Source organism: Grampus griseus (assembly GCF_964374135.1).
Source record: "Grampus griseus genome assembly, chromosome: 5".
Taxonomy (NCBI): Eukaryota; Metazoa; Chordata; class Mammalia; order Artiodactyla; family Delphinidae; genus Grampus; species Grampus griseus.
The window spans coordinates 116,010,649-116,030,914 of NC_138998.1; the positions used below are offsets into that span (position 1 = coordinate 116,010,649).

At 37.8% G+C, this 20,266-nt stretch overlaps 1 protein-coding gene across 3 annotated transcripts in view; it reads left to right on the forward strand.

The window, feature by feature from the left end:
- Nucleotides 1-5,232: 5,232 nt before the first annotated feature.
- Nucleotides 5,233-20,266, forward strand: part of USP25 (ubiquitin specific peptidase 25) — a 138,429-nt gene continuing 123,395 nt past the window's right edge. For all 3 annotated transcript variants that reach the window (XM_082654330.1, XM_082654332.1, XM_082654331.1), the window contains exon 1: nucleotides 5,233-5,358. In XM_082654330.1, the coding sequence (XP_082510456.1) occupies nucleotides 5,314-5,358 (45 nt within the window). In that variant the 5' untranslated portion in view covers nucleotides 5,233-5,313. The remainder of the gene's footprint in view (nucleotides 5,359-20,266) is intronic.

Consider the following 20,266-nt stretch of genomic DNA (forward strand, 5'->3'; position numbering starts at 1 on the left):
TTAAATCAGAGTTTAGCAACAGCAAGAAATTATTATGACTCTTAATTTGGAGAGATGATGGGAGGAGGCAAGGTTTCCAGAGCTCAGGGACTTGCTTCACCAGGAGAACCTTGAACCAGGGTAGGTCAATCTGGTGAAAAGTGGAACCACCGAAGAGACATAGCTCAAAGAGATGCCCCCAAGGGGAGAGGGAGAAGGAGAAAGCAGAATGGCCTGGCTTCTCCCTTTCTCTCACATTCTAATACCCCACCTATCCCTTTCATTGGCCAATCCATTCTGAAGCCAGCTGAGCTGAGAGCATGGGATATGCATGGGTAGTTCTTCCGTGATTCAGAGCAGAGCAATAGAAGTGCAAGGAATGTTCCTGATAGCAACTAGGCAAGGAATATGCAGAAGGCTTTAGGAAATTGGCCAAGATAAACCAGCTATCAGTCTTTCAGTGGCTCTTTGGGATTTGGACATACGTAGTAATCATATGCCCTGAATAGGGGAGATAGAGGTTTCGAAAAGTGACATTAGTCACTTTCTGATGTGTTTTTTTCTGCCCATATATGTCATAGGATAATTTCAGGGAATGTTTGCCTACCACTATAGCAGGGGAAGAGAGGTAAGAAATGAGAAAGGGTCTGGGATTCTAAACCATTTTCAGTGTCAGAGTATGCCTTTGAGCATGTTCAAGGTAAGAAGAACAAGTGATTCATGCAAGAAATCTCCACTTTATTGTACTGTCTCTCAGTTGATGAAGTATAGCTTTTTCTCCACGTAGATCTTGCTTTCAAAGTAGACCTTGCAAAGATATAGTTCACATTCAACTAGAATCTGTTTTCAGTTTTTCAAAACTATTCTAATTGGGAGTGTCAATATTGGCAGAAAATGTGGAGATACTATCTTTTAATGTGTTAATGCATCCCTTGACAATCTAAGAGGTTATGGGATGGGGCAGGAAAACAGGATATTTGACGTCACATAGGCATGAAGTATAGGATTATAAGTAAAGTAGGCTAAATATAACTGCTATGAGCTGAATTTTGTTCCCTTAAAGTTCATAGTTTGTCCCAACCCCTAGTACCTCAGAATATAACCATATTTGGAGATAAGATCTTTAAGGAGGGATTAAGTTAAAATGAGGCTGTTAGAGTGGGGCCCTAATCCAATATGATTGGTCCTTATAAAAAGAGAAAGAGACACCAGGGGAGTGTGTATACAGAGCGTCAACCAAATATGCAGAGGCAGCATCTGCAAGCCCAGGAAAGAAGCAGCAGGAGAAACCAACCCTGCTGGTACCTTGATCTTTGACTTCTAGCCTCCAGAACTGTGAGAAAATAAATTTCTGTTGTTTAAGCCACTCAGTCCATGGTATTTTGTCATGGCTGCCCTAGCAAACTAATATGCTGACCAAAGAAGCAACATCTGGAGACTCTCAGTGTGGGAGGCATTATTGATGGCTGGAGATCCTAATAGTGATATATTTATAAAACAATATGGCTGCCAGGACCACAAAGCTGTCAGATTGGAATGAGAAGTTAGAGTTAGACACACACTGTAAAAGTGTAAATACACTTGTTTTTCTCTCCTTCATGGCTGTCCATTTAATTCAATATGCATTTTATTGTGCATGTATTAGTCAGGAAGTACTCTTACAGGTTCCAATCTGAACACTCTATTGCTGAGTGGTGCTATTGTGACATCATAGAAACCTCCTCTTTGAATGATTGCTTATGGTTCCCTTATTGGTGGAAACAAAATTGTCCCAGAATGTCAATACACCTTAAGAAGAAAAATAATTCCAATCCTCTTCAAAGTAGATTTAAAAAACACTCTTCTCTTGTGGCGATTGTTCAAATCTACCCTGTGAACTGAATGTTTCTCACTTGTTCATATCTTACAGATGTGCTTTGGCAACATATTAGACTTTGGGTGTCCAGAAACAGATTTTCAAACCCTTTCTAAATGAAAAGAAATAAAGAGTCAGGATAGAATAATACCACCCTTTCTAAATGAAAAGAAATAAAGAGTCAGGATAGAATAATACCAATGTCCTTGGTTCACATATAAGATATAATATTAAATATTGTTAGAAACATAATTTTGATCCACAATAGAAAAACAGACTTTGTGTTAAAATCTAAACATTTAAACAACCTAAATATCCATCGACAGATGAATGGATAAAGAAAATGTGGTACGTATATACAATGGAGTACTACTCAGGCATAAGAAAGAATGAAATAATGCCATTTGCAGCAACATGGATGCAACTAGAGATTATCATACTAAGTGAAGTAAGTCAGAAAGAGAAAGACAAACACCATATGATATCACTTATATGTGGAATCTAAAATATGGCACAAATGAACCTATCTACGAAACAGAAACAGACAGACATAGAGAACAGACTTGTGGTTGCCAAGGGGGAGCAGGGTTGGGGGAGGGATGGATTGGGAGTTTGGGGTTAGTAGATGCAAACGATTACATATAGAATGACTAAGCAACAAGGTCCTACTGTATAGCACAGGGAACTATATTCAATATCCTGGGATAAGCCATAACAGAAAAGAGTTTAAAAAAGAATGTATATATGTGCATAACTGAGTCACTTTGCTGTACAGCAGAAAGTAACACAACATTGTAAATCAACTATACTTCAATAAAAATAAATTTAAAAAACTAAACATTAAATTTTATATGAAATTTATCACCTTACTTGCTTACCTAAGTGTCAACAATCCAGAGCAATGCAATAATTTAGGAATTATTAAATAATATAATGGGGATATATAATTCCAGCAACCATCCATATTAAGGCTGACGCATGAACAGCAAAACTGATACTGGGGCACATTTTAACAATGATTTAGGATATCTGGCAATGCGTCTTATGTGCAAATTTATCTCAAATTCTCACATTTTTATCCTCTATTCATTCCGATTGTATGCTTTCTGGAAAAAAAAAATACCTATAAGGAAACATGAAATTTACTTCTTAAAGTTCTACAAAACCACAATTAAGATTTAAAGAAAATTAAATAGGAAACCATCAAAAGTGATTAGGGTACAAACTACCCTATAAAGAGTTTTATTTGGTAATAGTATAGTAAGCACTGGTAAGATAATTTTTTGTGGAACTAAAATCTAACTCAGGGGTGGGATAGGGAGGGTGGGAGGGAGGGAGATGCGAGAGGGAAGAAATATGGGGTTATATGTATAGCTGATTCACTTTGTTATAAAGCAGAAACTAACACACCATTGTAAAGCAATTATACTCCAATAAAGATGTTTAAAAAACTAAAAATTAAAAAATAAAATCTAACTCAGAGGAACATTTATTGCCAAATTCTAGAAACTAAACTAGTATCTGGCAATATCCTTATAAAACCACAGTACCAGATTTTTATGTTAAATTTAACTTTCTTAAATTCAAATGTCATGAACTGGATAGATTTTAAAAAAAAATCTGTAACACAGACAAACTTGGAGTTGATATGTGGAAAGAATTTTCATCTATAAATGAGGAAAAATGGGCTGTAGTAAGCTTTTGTTGACAAGTCACCCTCTTTGGGTCTCAGTGTTATAAAAAATGTGTGCATTCTATCAGAACTGTTGCATTATTCCTTAAAATTCTGGGTTTCCAACCACTTCATAACCTTTCAAATTCTTCTGTTAAAGATGTAAAATAAAATTTGTAATCTGTCAAAATCAAATGAGCAAATAAACATGAAGACTCAAGAGAAAGACCTCAAAAGCGATTGAAGACATCTAAGGGTGCAGAGCAAAGACAGTTTGTAAAGTGCACAGATTGATTACAAAACCTTAGGAGTTACTGTAATCCATGATTATTAAATAAAACCTGATATTTCAATGATCACGTACCAAACTTGCTTTTCTTGCCATCAGATTAAAAACTGTATCCAGATTTGCATATGTGTGCATTGTATTTGTGACAATACGCACTGATTATTCCCCCTCTCCCGCCACACCATCACCCTCACGTCCCTATCTGCTTCCTATCCCCAGATTAGCTCCTGAAACTTAAGATATTTTTGAGGCTACAGATTGCTTTCTCAATATTAGGTTTTCCTTACAATGCCACATATAGTCAAGTATTCCAAGCAGGGTGGTTAACAGATAATTGTTTGGCAACTGGGATATTAGGTGATGTATACCATCTAAGCAGTGATACTTTTGTAATATTGTCTGTTGTATAGACCGTATTTCATTTATATCAAACCTTTGGAAAATATACCTTATTTCTCCAGAGCCTAGCAGTGACTGGCACACGTTTGAATGAAAGAAGTAGACAGAGAATATCAATATTCATTTACGTAATGATTAGTTAAGGAATAAAGTACATTCCAGCATAAGGGCTTCTGACAGCCTTTTGCTTAAACCACACTTGACTTTTCCCTTCGGGCGAGTATACTGCTTGTGAAATTCCTAGAAAGGCCAGAGACATAGAAAGGAGCTGGGATTCGGGACCCAAAGCGGTTTTGGGACGTTATGCGGCCTGGAGAGAAATGTTTTGTCTTGGAGGAGTTCGGAAAGCCAGCGATCTAACAAATTCTGGGCACAGAGAGAAACGCTGCCCTCCCGCCTCGGCTTGGAGCATCGCGGAGCCAAGGGCAGGCGTCGCGCAACCTGCCGCAGGGGCGGCTCCGAGGCCCGGCCCACGTGGCGCTCCCTCGCTCCACCCCCGGGAGCGCGGGTACGGGGGGTGGGGCTCCGGGGCGGCTCCGCCCCGCCCCACCGCCCCGCGGGTCATAATGTAGGGTTAGGGCGGCCGGAGGGCGGGGCTCGGCGCGGGAGGAGCCGCCGGGCGGGGGCGGTGACGACTGTTGGGGGAGGGGAGGGGAGAGGAGGAGGAGTCGCGGCGGGAGGAGGAGGACAGCGCCATTCCGGCCGCTCCCTCTGTCCCTTCTCCCTTCCCCGCAGTGGCCCGCGAGCCGCCAGCGAAGGAGCGCGTGAGTGACGCGTCCGGACTTGCTCGCGCCCTCCCGCGCCGAGTGTCCGCCGCCCCGCTCATGGCCCGGGCCGCGGCCGACGAGCCGTGCTGAGGCGGGCCGCGCGGAGTCGTGGGGCCGCCGCCGTGGCCCTTGCTGTCTGCGCCTCGCCGCCAGCCCGCGGTGCCCGCGCACGCCGGCCGCCATCGCCTTCGCGCCTGGCTGGCGGGGGCGCTGTCCTCCCCGGCCGTCCGCGCTGTCCTCCCCGGCCGTCCGCGCCGCTCCCTGGAGCTCGGCGGAGCGTGGCAGTCAGGGCCGGCGGAGGCTCGAGGAGCCGGACGCCGCCGCCGGTGTCGCCGCCGGCGCTGCGGGGGCCATGACCGTGGAGCAGAACGTGCTGCAGCAGAGCGCGGCGCAGAAGGTGAGGCGAAGCCGCGAGCCGGTGCGGCCCGGCCCCGCTCCTCCTTCTGACATGCCGCCTTCACCCGCCCCGGCCTGGCCTCCCCCGCTGCCGCCCGGGCCTCCGCTGCCCTGGGCTTCCCCCTTGCTGCCCCCGCCCCTACCCGCTTTGGGGGCGTCGCGCCCAGTTCCGGGCTGCGTGTGGAAAGCGGGGTGTAGTAAGCGTGTTTCAGTCCATTTCCTTCTTGCCGATTGTTTTCCTGTAACAGACGGTGCTGGGTATTTGGTTGAGCGCGACCTCACATTCCTACACTCCTCTATATGGCTTCTTAATTAAACTTTATCTTCCTCCTCTTTTATAAAAAAGGAATAGCCAGTTGTCATCCCTTCTGAACCCAGTTTTTATTTCCAAGGTAGAAACATTCCAGGCCTGCTATTTTGCAAAAGGGTCTCCACCAGAATTGAATAGTCGGCCTGGCGGGACAGGTACATTAACCAGGTAGACTCGGTGTAAAAGTAGAGGATTTGACTGGTTCCTTTTCCTTTCTTCCTCCCTCCCTCCCTTCCCTCCCTTCCTTTCCTTCCTCCCTTCCTTCCTTCCTTCCGTTTCTTTTTCTTTTCTTTTTTTTCTTTTTTGAATATAGAAACTGTCCCTTAAGGAAACCTTTCTGGCCGTGTTTATTCCAGGAATCCTTTGTCCCCTAAGTTTGACCTTGTTCCATCGTTCACCCTTTACTCTTGCCTTAGTCACACATTCGAATGGTCACTCACTTAAGAAAAAAATCTGCGTGAAGTTTCAGATCTTTTACGTTAAGTAATGAGAGATGCTACTTTTTTCCTAGATTTTGCTTTCAGAATCTCAAGTGCACTATCACGGCTTGCACCATATCCTGAAAAGTAGTTGGCTATGACTTAATTTTTTTGGGGGGGGGGTGATCATTGGTGTGAAAAGCATTTTGGGCAAAAGGAAAACATTGCTTTACTCGTCTTGGAATTATGGGGGTAACCAGCGTTTACAGAGAGCAGCTACCAAAAGTATATTTGATTTTTCTGGGAGAGTAGTGAATGCCCCACCCTGTTGTAGTTTTGGCATTGTTATATCCTACCTGTGCTTGATTTTAGAATAAGGGCTGCTGTCCTGCTGACTATGTGTATACACGCAGCTTGCTAAGTTTTTGCTTTGAGATTATTTTTAGAATTTTATTATAGTACTTGAGGTAATTGAAGATGCTCAAGAATTTTGGAAAGCAAGGATAGTGCATTGTTAGTTTAGGCGCTTTGGGAAACTTGTCTTTGGAACTCTTGTGTGCCGTACTGGTTAATTTAGAAGACTATTGCAGACTGCAGTTTATTTACAGTGAAATAATTCTAGATTTAATAATGGGAGTTTAGAACAGTTTATCTCCTAATCCCCTCCATTCTGTTTGGAATACCTTAAACTTTAGTTTTTGATGTTGAGTATGACAAAGTCTTAACACTTAGAGGAGAATCTTGTGGTCATATGTATACTAAGCAATATTTAATAGGTTTGGTGTCGCTTGTTTATAGTTCTGTCCAAAGTTGAATATTAAAGGCTATGTGTTACAAAGTGGGAAATATAACTATTTTTCACATCTCTTAAATTTGAACATTGGCAAGAAATTTGTGAGTTTTTTAAATTGATTTTGGACTAAAGTACTTCTTTAGCATAAAATTAGGTAATGCAGATCTGCCCAATTCAGAGGTTTATGCATAAAATTGTGAATCAAGAATCAAATTACTGAAAGTGGTCCTGGCCACCAAGTCCAGTTTCCTAGTTTACTGAGTCCCCTCTTTAAACAAAGGGAGTAGTTGTTAGTCTAAAATATTACCATTATGATGCTGTTTTTAGTGTATGTCTGTCAGATCATCTCATTGATACTGTGGACATTTTTTTAGAGCAATACAATTGCATTTATTTTTATACTTCCATCATGGTGTTTATGTATTATTTTTAAAAGAAACATGTAATGTGTTTGCTTTCTATATCAATATACTATTACTTTGTTACTCAGAACTATTTAAAAATATTCGTATAGGTTCAAATACCTTAAACCATCCACTTAAAATGAATTGACAATTTATATCCACCGTGCTAGTAACTAGGAAGTAGACTTCAAGCTAGTAACTAGGAAATGAACTACTTTAGAAGAAACAAAAGTGAAACTCTTTGCTTTTAAATTAGAAACTTTATGAATTATTAGTAAAACGAGAATTGCCTAGTGCATATTGCATAACCAAAATCTTAGCCTGTTTTCTGCTGTCCTTTAAAAAATTGTGTGTTGTATGCTCATGTATAATATTAGCTTTATATAAAGAGCCATATTTTGGTAGTTGGAACAGTTTTCTATTTTTCAAGATTTTTTTTTCTTCCAGAAGGATGTATGATTAAAAAAAAAAAGCACAACACTCATATGTCTTTTGTCACCTACAGAGTAGCTTGTCACAGGGTAACATAAGGCAAGGGCTGTCTTTTCCTCTGATGTGTTCTTTGCTTGATTGCTCAAGTTTAGCCATGGCAGGGAGTTATGAGATTAATTGTAACTGCAGAGAGCTGTTTTTTTGAGGTTTAAGATGATACAGGTGAAGTGGAGTTGGCAGCAGATTAGCTACAGTTAAAATCTGTCATAATTTTGTTCTTGAACATGTGTATTCGGCCTTTGTGCTTGATATTTACCGAAGTGTAGGATCCTTGCATCTCAGAAATTTGATTCATAGATTCAGGTCCCAAATAAGGATTTTTTAAAAAAATATATCTTTATTGGAGTATAATTGCTTCACAATGCTGTGTTAGTTTCTGTTGTAGAACAAAGTGAATCAGCCATATGCATACATATATCCCCATATCCTCTCTTGAGCCTCCCTCCCACCCTCCCTATCCCACCCCTCTAGGTGGTCGCAAAGCACCAAGCTGATCTTCCTGTGCTATGCTGCTGAGTAGCATTGACATATATACACTACCAAATAAGGATTCTTTAGGGCAGCAATATAGTAGCCTTCCTCTCAGGGACCAAATTAATTTGTAGAGTTAAGTGAGCTGGATACTATTTTCATTAAATGTATCCTCCTGAGTTAAATAAAACATAAGGTTCATAAGGGAAGGTATTTTGCCTATTTCATTTCACCCTAGGGCTTAGAACAGCTCCGTGCACTTAGTAGGTTTCAGTAAATATTTGATGAATGAGTGAGTGTTTTCTAAAAGGAATGCAAGCGCAGGGGTTATTTTAGTTCCCTAACTGAATCTCACGATTTAACATTATTGAGAAACGATGAAAGCTCGAAACTGTGGACAACTGTTAGAATAAAGGTGGTGTAGTGAAAAGACTAGGATGTGGGTTGATCTAAATCACCTTTCTATGACCTTGGGCAAGTCATTAAATGCCTCTGAATCTTCTTTTAAAGCCTTAAAGTTAGTATGATTAGACATGAGCAACTTTTTAAGATCTGAGTGTTTAGTGTAGCAAAGCATACATTTATTCCAGACAGGGAGGATAAAAAAGAAATAGTAGAGGATGGAGGCAGAAGGAATCTTATGGATCAACAGTCAACTTTCACTTAGTTATACTGGGGGTTAGGTGGGAAGGATGTCACAGATTAACCAAATTAAGAGTTAAAACAAAATTTGCAAAACAATACAAGCTGAATTCAGGGTAAATTTCTTAGTTAAAATAATGTGGTATTTTCTAATTTAGGTATTATCTAAAGTTATAAAAATATAATACAACATTTCAAGGGACAGTTAACATTATATAAATCACTCTAAACATTATATAAAATGGATATTCTTTAGTATGAAATAGTTGGTTATCTTGGTATTAGCATAAGACTTGGTTTGCAGAGAGAAAGGGATCCAGCTGCTTATTCCCTTCTTACTCCTTTCTTTTCTCACCTAATTTTGATTTGTTATTCTAACATTGTATCCAGCTGCCTTAATGAATTTTCATTAGTTCTACTATTCTGTTGATATTCTTCAATATTCTTTGTATGCAGGCCATATCATTTGCAAATAATTATCATTTGACCTCCTCTTTGCCAATCTTTACACCTCTTTACTCCTAAACTGTTTCATTGTTTTAGCTAAGATTACAGAATACTACTAGGGTTAATACTAGTTTCTGTTATGTATTGTTTCATTGTAATATGAAATGTCCTTACAGTTACACGTTTTTAAAATGCTTTGAAATCAGATTTAGATGTTGACTCTTTATCACATGTCTTTTGTTTTGTTTTTTTTTGCGGTACGCGGGCCTCTCACTGTTGTGGCCTCTCCCGTTGTGGGGCGCAGGCTCAGCGGCCATGGCTCACGGGCCCAGCCGCTCCGCGGCATGTGGGATCTTCCCGGACCGGGGCACAAACCCGTGTTCCCTGCACCGGCAGGCGGACTCTCAACCACTGCACCACCAGGGAAGCCCTGTACATGAGGTTTTAATGATCATATGAAAAGGATATGTATTTTTTTGAGAGTTATAGAGTTCTATATTTATATATTAAATGAACACTTATAGTGTCATTTGAATATTTCATGTTTTTTTCTTTATGTCTTAAATTCTGAGAGATACTGACATCTCTACTTTTAATGTAATTTCATCAAATTATCTTTGTATTTCTAATGGATCTAATCCAAACTTGTGTTTTTGCTGGTCTTTTAGTAAGATTTCATCATTTCCATATATAGTGATAACAAATTTAATCCTTTTATTGCCCTCTGACTTTGATTTATTTAAAGAGCCTTTTCTGCTCTTTTAATTCTAAACGAATATATTTAAGCATGTTTTTTCTATAAATAATTAATAGTTTTCTCCCCTTCCCTGTGCCCTCAATAAGATAAGAATGTTTAGCATATTTTTACTTATAGCATTCTTGATTTTGTTGGGATAATATGGAATTCTAATTTAAATGATGATATTTAAAATTTTTTACAATATACCTTTCATCAAAAATATTACTTAATTGTGTTACATGTTAGTAGCTAATAAGTTTTTAAAAATAGGTGTTTAGGTGTTTAATTTTAACTATGTTTTTCTGTGTAGTTTAATACCGTTTGATTTTTTTTTGGTAGATAAGTTGTTAACCCTCTGTATAAGCTTATAAGATTTCTTCTTTGGTTTTAGAGTGCAGAAATTTCACACACGTGTGTGTGTGTGTGTGTGTGTGTGTGTATTTTTAACCATCCTGGCGAGGATTTTTGATCTGAAAACTTTAGTGTTCTTATCAGGAAAAAGGTATATATTTAAGAATTATTACTTCTACTCTATTCCTTTTTTCTTTCTCCTTCTGAAACTACATTATTTGAATATTAGATACCATTTATCTCTCTACCTTGCTTCAAATTTCATTTTATAATTTCTTTCCCTTTTTGCTCTATGTGCTAGGATAACTTTTAACTTTGTCTACATTATTTTTGTAATGCCAATTCTGCATTTACTCCCTCCACAGGTGGTGAGATATTTTTTTGTGGATTTGTTTTAATAATGTATACACTAGTTGGTTCTGAAGTACACAGAATTGAATTAATCATAAACGTTGGATCATGATCAGCTCTCTATGCAAATGTTTTTATTTACTTATGAAATAGCATATTAATCTTTAATGATAAGCACACTGAATGCACTACTTAAAACACAAGTGAGAACTTTGAAAGGAACCTATATCTAACCGTATAGTCCCCTCATCGCATCCCTCCATTTTCATTTGAGATTGTAATCAGCTTGAATCCTGTTTTCATTTTCCCCTTGAGTTCCTTTTTATTGCTGCTCTGAATTCCTGAAGGTATATGTTTTTAATTTTAGTTGTTTTAACTTTGGAAACTTTTTTCACCTTGATATATAAATGAAATTCATCTATATAGTAGTAAGAATTTTAAAGTTATGTTTGTAACATCTAGATCTTATTCAGTCTGTACTTAATATTTTGTACCTGGTGTGAGGTCGGGATCCAATTTAATTTTTATTTTGTATATGATTTTTTGTTGTTGTTAATCTTACCTTATTGAAAAGTTAATGCTCTCCCCCACTGAACTGACAGACCATCTCTGTCATATATAAAAGCTTTATGGAAAATGCTTTTTTTCACCCTCTGCTGTTTTGTTCCGTCATTTGTTTTGTGAATACCGTCCTGTCTTTGTTGCTTTGGCTTCATAGTAATCTCTAGTACTGAAAAAATAAGTTTGCCCCTCTTCTTCCGAAGTATTATGGTACTTTATCTTCCTTAGAAAGTTTAGAATAATTTTACCAAGTTCTCTGAAAAACCCTGTTTGAGTTTTTTAGTAATTTTATTGAATCTATATACCAATTTGGGATCATTAACATCTTTATGATTGAGTCTTTCTATCCATGAACAGGGTATACTTCTTTTTATTTAGGTCTTCTTTAATTTTTTTTTTTTTTTTTTAGTTTATAATTTTAACAGTAGAATTCTTACACATTGTTTGTCCTATGTAGTTGATACTTTCTGATAACAATAATATGTGGTGCTTTAAAATGTTTGTTATTTGTTACTGGTGTGTATGAATGCAGCTAGCTTTTGGATAGTGATCTTATATTTAGCCACCTTGCTAAACTTTATTCTAATACTTCCATAGATAATTTTGGAATGTCTACATAAAAGATATCATAAATAAATCATGACAGTTTTATTTATTTGCAATTTCTATGCCTATAATTTCATTTTTTCTTATACTAGGTAAGACATATGATAAATGTTGTTTAGAAGTGATGATAGTGGATGTTTTTGTTTTATTGCTGCTTTTATTTATTTTTTTTTAAATTTATTTATTTTTTCGGCTTCACCCCCCAACAAATGAACAAATGGTTTGGTTTATTTTCTTTCTTGTTTTTTACTCTTGTGAACTAAAACATGCCAGTCTATTCTGGGACACTGATAGTATAAGATCACACCCTTAAATGTAATAATTTCTAAGCTAATGTCACCCTAGGAGACCTTTATAAACAGCTATCCAGAGTTTTCTTGCTACACCCTGATCTTGTCATAGTGAAACAGAGCAGGACCCTATGGTCCTTGCCCCCCACCCCCCCGCCATGTCCTTAGCCTGCCTTTGTAAAAAAATCAATTAATTAATTAATTTATTGGCTGCATTGGCTCTTTGTTGCTGCGCGGGCTTTCTCTAGTTGTGGTGAGTGGGGCTACTCTTCGTTGTGGTGCGCAGGCTTCTCATTGGAGTGGCTTCTCCTGTTGCGGAGCACAGGCTCTATGTGTGTGGGCTTCAGTAGTTGCAGCATGTGAGCTCAATAGTTGTGGCTCGTGGGCTCTAGAGCACAGGCTCAGTAGTTGTGGTGCACGGGCTTAGTTGCTGTGTGGCATGTGGGACCTTCCTGGATCAGGGCTTGAACCCGTGTCCCATGCATTGGCAGGCAGATTCTTAACCACTGCACCACCAAGGAAGTCCCAGCCTGCCTTTTGTCTGTGGAAAAACTTATCGATGACTTCATTTTAATCCTCCTCCCTTATTTTCCCCATGATTTCTCCATCCAGTTTTAGTAATGTTTTATGGTATCTCTGTTAACTGCCTCACATCCTTCTTTATTGCTGTTTTTAAAGGACAGTTCGTTACTTTGTTACCTGATATACTTCTAAAGTATTTCTCTTGGACAAATACATAGGAGTGGAATTGTTGTAAGATATGGCTAAATGTTTATTCAAAATGGTTATACCATTGTACATTCCCATCAGCAATGTATGAGAGTTCCAGTTGGTCTATATCTTTGTTAACACTTGGTATTGTCAATTTTTATATTTTAGCCATTTTAATGAGTATGTAGTGGTGTCAATGTGTATTTCCCTAATGACTAATGGTTTTGGACATCTTTTCATGTGCTTATTGGCTATTTTTGGATGACTTTTAAGTATTGTTTCTCATTTATTATTCAGTTTTACATTCTCACAGGATCAGCAATAACAAAAGCTACTTATTTTTCCAAGTCTGAAAATGGCAAAAAAGTTAACGATGTTCCTAGAGGTAAAACACTTAGGAGCATGTACTGATATGCTTACAAAACAAAATGAAATTGCACAATTTTTCCTTCATTTTATATTTTTTAAAGTAATACCTCATAAAGAATGCTCACTACTGAGGAATGAAAAGCCTTTTCTTCTTCATGCCTCAGACTAACATTAATCACTTTAATAATTAATAGCACACACAAGAATAATCTTTATGATGTGTATTTTTCCCCACAGGGTACAAAAGTACTTTCACATTGTAGTTAGCTTGGAAGTTTGGAAAGAACTTGGGGGACCAATGATGGGGTGGGGTGAACTGTGGACAGGTAAACAATTGAGCAGAGAAAGACTTTTCTTACGGTTTTTGGTCCATGTGAGAATGAGACAGAAGAATAGCTTGTTTTGAACTAGAAACTTATTATTTGTTGGGTTTTTGTTGGTGGTGTTCAGCCTGGAAGTGGCTCTGTTGGGGTGAGTGGCACTAACTTTGAGGACAGGTTTGGCTGCAGAGCTGAGAGCTAGGTCCTTAGTGAAGAGGAAAGATGTGGGGGAGGAGTATAGAGAGAGGGACCAGGAATGAAGAACCATTAGTGGCCGGGATCTGATGCTGTGCTTGCACTAATGTGAGAACCAACCATACACCTGCATATACAAAAGTTTATGCATCATAATTTGAGCCAGAATACATGCAAGCTTGGGCTGGAGGTGTGGGGCTTGCTGTATCCTCCACTGAGGCCTCTGAGCTGGTCTTGGTGTGTCAGAAAGAGGGCCCCTAATGTCTTCCCATGAGACCTTAGAGAAAGGCTTTGGGTCAGGACAGGGCCAAGGAAGTGGGTTGAAAGGAAATTAGCAGCAGTCCACTGCCTCAGGTCTAAAATTTCCAGCGTTTGGAGGGAAGAAGGAGCTCTCTGCACAGGCCTCCTGGGGTCATGGGCACTCTTTGTGCCTGTTCTAGTTGTACCATACATATTCTCAGAACTGACTTCCGGGCTTCCACAGTGGCGCCGGGACTTCAAGTTGGTAATAAGCTGCAGAACTAATAGAACTGATGATATTTCCATTTTTGCTTGTGGCATCAGAGGGAGGGCACCCAGGGTATCTGAGCATGTGATGCTTTGGTGGGATAGAGAAGGAAGCATATGAGCATATGTGGTGGTTATTTATACTTATGGTTACACAAACTTAACCATTCTGGTGTTGATAACCTAATTGGTTATCTTTTTATATGTTTATGGACCATTGAGGCTTTTTTTCCCTGCGAAATTCACATTTGTTTCTGTTTTTTTTTCTTGGGGGGGTGATTGTTTTACCTTTTTTGATTTGAAGGAGTTCTTTATAGTTTATATACTACTTTTTTTTCCCCAACTTACATATTCTGCAAATATCTTTTTCCGTTTATCAGTATGTCTTTTTACTCCCTTTATGTTGTTCTTTCATGAATAGGAGTCCATTTTGATTTAGTCTTATATGTAATTAGTTTCCTTTATTTTGATCTTTCATACCTGTTTCATAAAGATTCTCTCTTTTATTGCTTTGTAATCTTTTTCTTGTTTTGCTTTTGGTATTTAAGTCTTATTCCAATTGGATTTGAATTTTGCATGTCTAAGTAGGTGTCCGAGTTGATTTTTCTCATCTGGAGAACCAGCAGCTTTATTGAAAAGTTTCTCCTTCCCATTAATACTCCACTTGATGGCAGTATTTTTTTATCCTTGAGTTAGGACTGTTTTAAAGGAAGACAGGAAAGGAGGTTTCTGGAACTCTTTCTTGAACTAAAGTATTTTTATTATATTTTTACTGAAGCTTGCATAAATATAAAATAGATATACATTTATTATGTTCTATTGTGTAGCTTTTATGCACTGAAACCAAAAACCAACTGTTAACTCAGTTGTAACCAAAATTAAAAAAAACAGAATAACAAGGTTAGCTTAATTTGACAGATGGTAGTGTTTTACAGAAGCTAACTTGGCAGTTGCAGCTTCAGCCAAGGAAAGTAATGTATGTATATCAGGATATTCTTGTAAAATATCTTTATTAAACATTCGGAATAGATTTTATTGCTGCTGTCATCCACATTCCATCTGTGACCCTGGTACTTATTTGATAGCCTTTGTCTTAAGAGTAGTGTTCTCAGCCTTTTTGTTGTCAAATCTTCAGAGATGTGCCACCAAGAATGATCATAGTTTAAAACTTTTTTTTTTGCTATAGCTTAGTAAATGTATTGTAATTATTCTAGTATCTCTTAAGCAGAATGTTGAACTGAACAGGTTTTGTGATTTAGTGTAGAGTGGAATACACTTGCTGTGAATAAGAGGTAACAATTATAGCTTACTTTTAAGTTAGTGCCATATAAATATTATGTATTGGAACTTGTCAATATTTTGCCTGTGAGCATGTCTTAGTGCCTGGATAATCAAGAGGGTGAGATACTACTGTGCAGTGTGATAACTCCTTTTGCAGATACCATGCAACAGTATTGTTGTACTGGAATAATAATTGTGTTGTAATTATTACCACTTCCTTTAGGAGTTGTTGAATTTTGTTGTGGTGAAAGTTTTAAACCTTTTCAAGTATGCTGCCAAAAATATTTAATATTTGAACAAGTACTACAAACACAGAGAAGTTGAGAATTGATGGGTAAGAAGACAGTAGCAAGTAGGCCTAGCTATGGGCAAGATTTTTGTAAGCTTGTCAGCTTTTGCTGTGTACTTTCAGTACATATATTTAAACTATTTACATTTGGGCAATACAGCATGGTAAAATTTGGCTGTTAATACCATATACTATGTGTCTACTTAACTGTAGGAGTTTTTGAAGGTTTAGTCTTTGATTTTCTGCTTTCTTCTTTGCAAGCTTTGAGAGATTATGTAGTTTCTCAGTCATATATGTTCATTACTACCAAGTTTGTATTTTCAAAATAAAATTTTCACCCTCACATAAACTCTTGTTTCAGGTTTTCAATTCCTGTTGTACATTGCTGCTTAGATACCCAGTCGACTCTCATTATCATGTCCATCCATTCATTTATTCTTTGTCTTAAGCAGATAGAGAAATAAATAATACACTATAAAAAAACTTATAGTTTGGTGGGTGGGAGCCAGAAATGCATACATTATATTAGAAGTTAAGTGAAGTATATACAGGATATATTGGTAGGACCAAGGAGAGGCTCTAAGAACAGGAAAGGCCTCATATAGGAGGTAATGTTGAAGATGTATGGGGAGATTGAAGGTAACATTCTAAACGAAGACAAGTCCATGAGCAAGGATAAAGAAACCAAACAATTTGGTGCCTTCTGTTATCTGCAAGTAGCTGTACGAGGCTACGCGTGGTAAAATAAAAAGTAAATGTTTAGTCTTTTCTCCCGGTTTCTGCCACAGAAATTTACTGTCTTTGTATGCTAATGAGATAACTCCTGGTTGGGGGACTAGATAGTTTCAGAATGGGAGCTGTGCCTCAGAAAAACCAACCACTATGATTAGCGAGTTAGAACTTTCAGCCCACTCTCCAGTTCAAGGAGGGGAGAGGGACTAGAGATTGAGCTCAGTCACCAATGACCAGTGATTTAATTGATCATGCCCACATAATGAAATCTCTGGTGCCTTACACACCTTTAATAAGTGCTCAGTAAGCGGTGGTTCTTGGATAGCACTTGCCATATATGGTTAATTTTCCTCTTCCTATTGTTTTTGAGACTTACTCTCTTAAAAGTACAGAATTGCATCATTAACGTAGTATTAGAATACAAAAATTGCTTTTAAGGAAGTTGTATGAGTAAGAGTCCAGTTAGGACACAGAAACTACACAGTAATTTGAACTAGTAATAGATGATTGGCTACTAAAGTGCAGAGAGAACTCTAAAGAATAAAGGAAGGAATACATTTGGGAGAGGTCTTACTAAGCCCCAAGTATGAGATTCAGTTCTTACTGGAGAGGTTGTGATTGAAGCCCACTGGATGGAAGACAAGTTTGCTGAGGTGCTGGAGGCTGAAGGCTTCTGCAAATGGCTCTTTTATGGGTCCGGGCAAGAAAGCTTTATTAAACCTAACATTATATCTAGAAGAATGGAGTTCGTAACAGTCAGTAGGATGTATTATGAATGTAATTAGTGTGACCAAATACTGTATTTGCTTTAAGGAATTGTTTGTGACACGTATAGCTGCTAGGAATTATGTAGTATTCTAGTCTGAAAGTTCTACGTAAAGCATACTTATTAGTATAAGGGATTTTATTTTTGGACTGAAAGTTAATTATGAAAATTTACAGAAACCAAGAGACACATAAAGATTTAATTGGACACAAAGATTTTATATATCTTAGAGAGGTATATTAGGAATCAGCCAGATCATTAGCATCAAAAACAAGTTAAATATATACTTTATTTAAACTGAAAACGTTGCAGTTCAAGGATATGATTTGATTCACAGAAGTTTTGTTTACCCACATATTCCATAATGTAGGCATTCTAATTTAAAAACACAGTTCCAAAAGATTTTGCAAGTTGGGTTTTTGGAACTCTAAATGCATATTGCCATAGAAACCATGTTTCATGATATTAGGTTCTTATTTGGCCAAGATATGTATTTAATTTTGTGTGAACTTAGCTTATAGCGCTGTGTAACAGTATATTTGGGGAAAATTGTGTTTAGAGTTTCTACTTCTGATGCATGTCTTATATCTGCCAGTTAATAGGGATGGGAGATTCTATTAGGGGCATGGACATCATGCAGATGTTAGATTGGTTGAAGGGCTGGAGTGGAAGGTAAGGGTATGAACTCTTAGGTGAGGAAGGATGGAAACAAACATTTATTGAGGGCGAACAAAGTATCTCATTTCTTCACTTCTTATTTTTTTGGGGGGATTACATAATGCTTAAGATTGTAGCTCTGGATTCAATAAAAAGGTGGGAAAAGACTTTAAATTCAGAATTTCTAGCATTTCTAAGGCTAAATGTAAATAGTGAAGAATAAAAAAGCATACTTTTAGATTTATACATCCATAGAGGTATGTGATTAATTTATTTGAATAAATAAAAAATAAAGTGCTGTTAACCCAGCAAGATTGAGATAAACCTTAGCTCTCTGGCAGTAGAAAATACAGGATACCCCAACTATTCTTGAGATTAATATGTAAATTATTTGCAGTTGGGAATTTGAACAATATTGTACTGTACACTCCCCTTCAGGCAGGATTGACAGGACCAGAACTAGGTTATAAAGTGTTCTGTGAACTTCTAGGTGCAATGTAGGAAAGTGTAGAAAATTTGCTAAGCGGTGTGATTTACGCATGCTTCTTGTTCCCATCTCCAGTAATTAGTTTGTACCTCCTTCCTGTGGATGAGTTCAAGCCCTGTGATCTGACTTACTCCAGTTCACCTCTGCAAACTCTGCTATATTCATTTATTCAGTCAATATTTATTGAGTTCCTACTGTGTGCCAGACACTGTACTAGTTAGTTATCGGGAACACAGTGATGAGCGAAATAGAAAGTCTTGTGCTCTCTTCGATTTAGAGTCTGGTGATTAACATAGTATGTTATTACAATCTGTGGTAAGTGTCAGGGGAACCTCTAACCTTAACAGAAAGGTTAGACCTTTGAATTAGGAAGTTGAATAGTATTTTGTAGACCCTAATGAAAGAGGGAAGAGGAAGAAGGGGAAAGTAGTGCAGGGTGAAGCTAGAGATAGCTGGGGCATGCAAAGGGCCCTTTAAGTCATGAGAAGGGTTGTACTGTAGGAAAATTCCTCAGAGAGGTCATAGATTATTACATATGAAGGGAAATGAAAGGTCATCATGTTGTCCTCCTTAAAATTACGAATAAAAATAAAAAAGACTAATGAAATGAAGTTTTTTTTTTTCTTATATATCTGGTTAGAGGCAGGTTTGGGTCTTACAAAGATGTACTTGAAGGATATATTATGTACTTGAAATTATCTGTCAATGAAGTTTGGGAACTTTTTGTTATGGTAAGAGATAACATGAAGTAAGGCAGTTCAGTGTTAATTAGGTATATGCAGAAGGTATTTGTAAAAATAGATATATGTATGGTTATTTACCTTAAAGGCAGTAGTATAGTTAATCCTTTCATTGATAGGCAACTTTGAAATGTTTACCATTTGGTGCCTAGCAATGCTGATTCTGAAGTTTAGGGCATGTGATTCTGAAACTTATGAATACTTTGGGATTTTCTATCAAATTGGGTTTTTTTCTTCTTTTCTTAGAGATTTTGAGGTTTTTTTAGAGGTTATTCTAAGAGTTACTGTATTTTCCCCTGAAGATGAAAACCTTTGTCTTTCTTTCTTTTGCACTAAACCAAGTTTTGTTTATATTTAGAAATTCAGTCAAAGGAACCAAGGACTGACTTAAGAGTCACTCACCCCCTAACACAGAAAGCTTTCCTGCCTTGTGGTCATCATTACTCCAGTTTTCTTGTACCATTATCTAAGTATTTTATGTCAGCATAGTAATGGATTTTTGGGCTGAGTTTTCAATTTTCACTGAATCTTTAATCTGCAAAATCAGATACCATAGAGAAAATGTGGAAGAGACATGGGCTGTGGAAGTTGAAAAATAAGTCAGTCATTTCTGTCTCTGTACTCATTAGTCTCTTAAATATTCTATTAGTTATAAAATGAGAGTAACTTTCTAGAGGGTTTATGTGTGTGCACGTGCACGTGTATTAAATGATATTATACACCGGAAGCACTTAAAACAGTCTGGCATACAGCAGGAGCATAATAAATGCTTGTCTTCTGTTTTGGCTTAAGCCAGTGATCATTTTTTGCATTCTCAAGAAGTTACACCAATGTTAAATATGCTGTAGTCTTACTTAAACAGATTTAAAACAGACCCAGCATTACGTAGGATGAACGGCAGGGAGTGGGGTGGGGAGACGGAATTTCTGTGAAACACTCTGATCCTTACTTTATATTGAAATTACTGATGCCTTCTTCT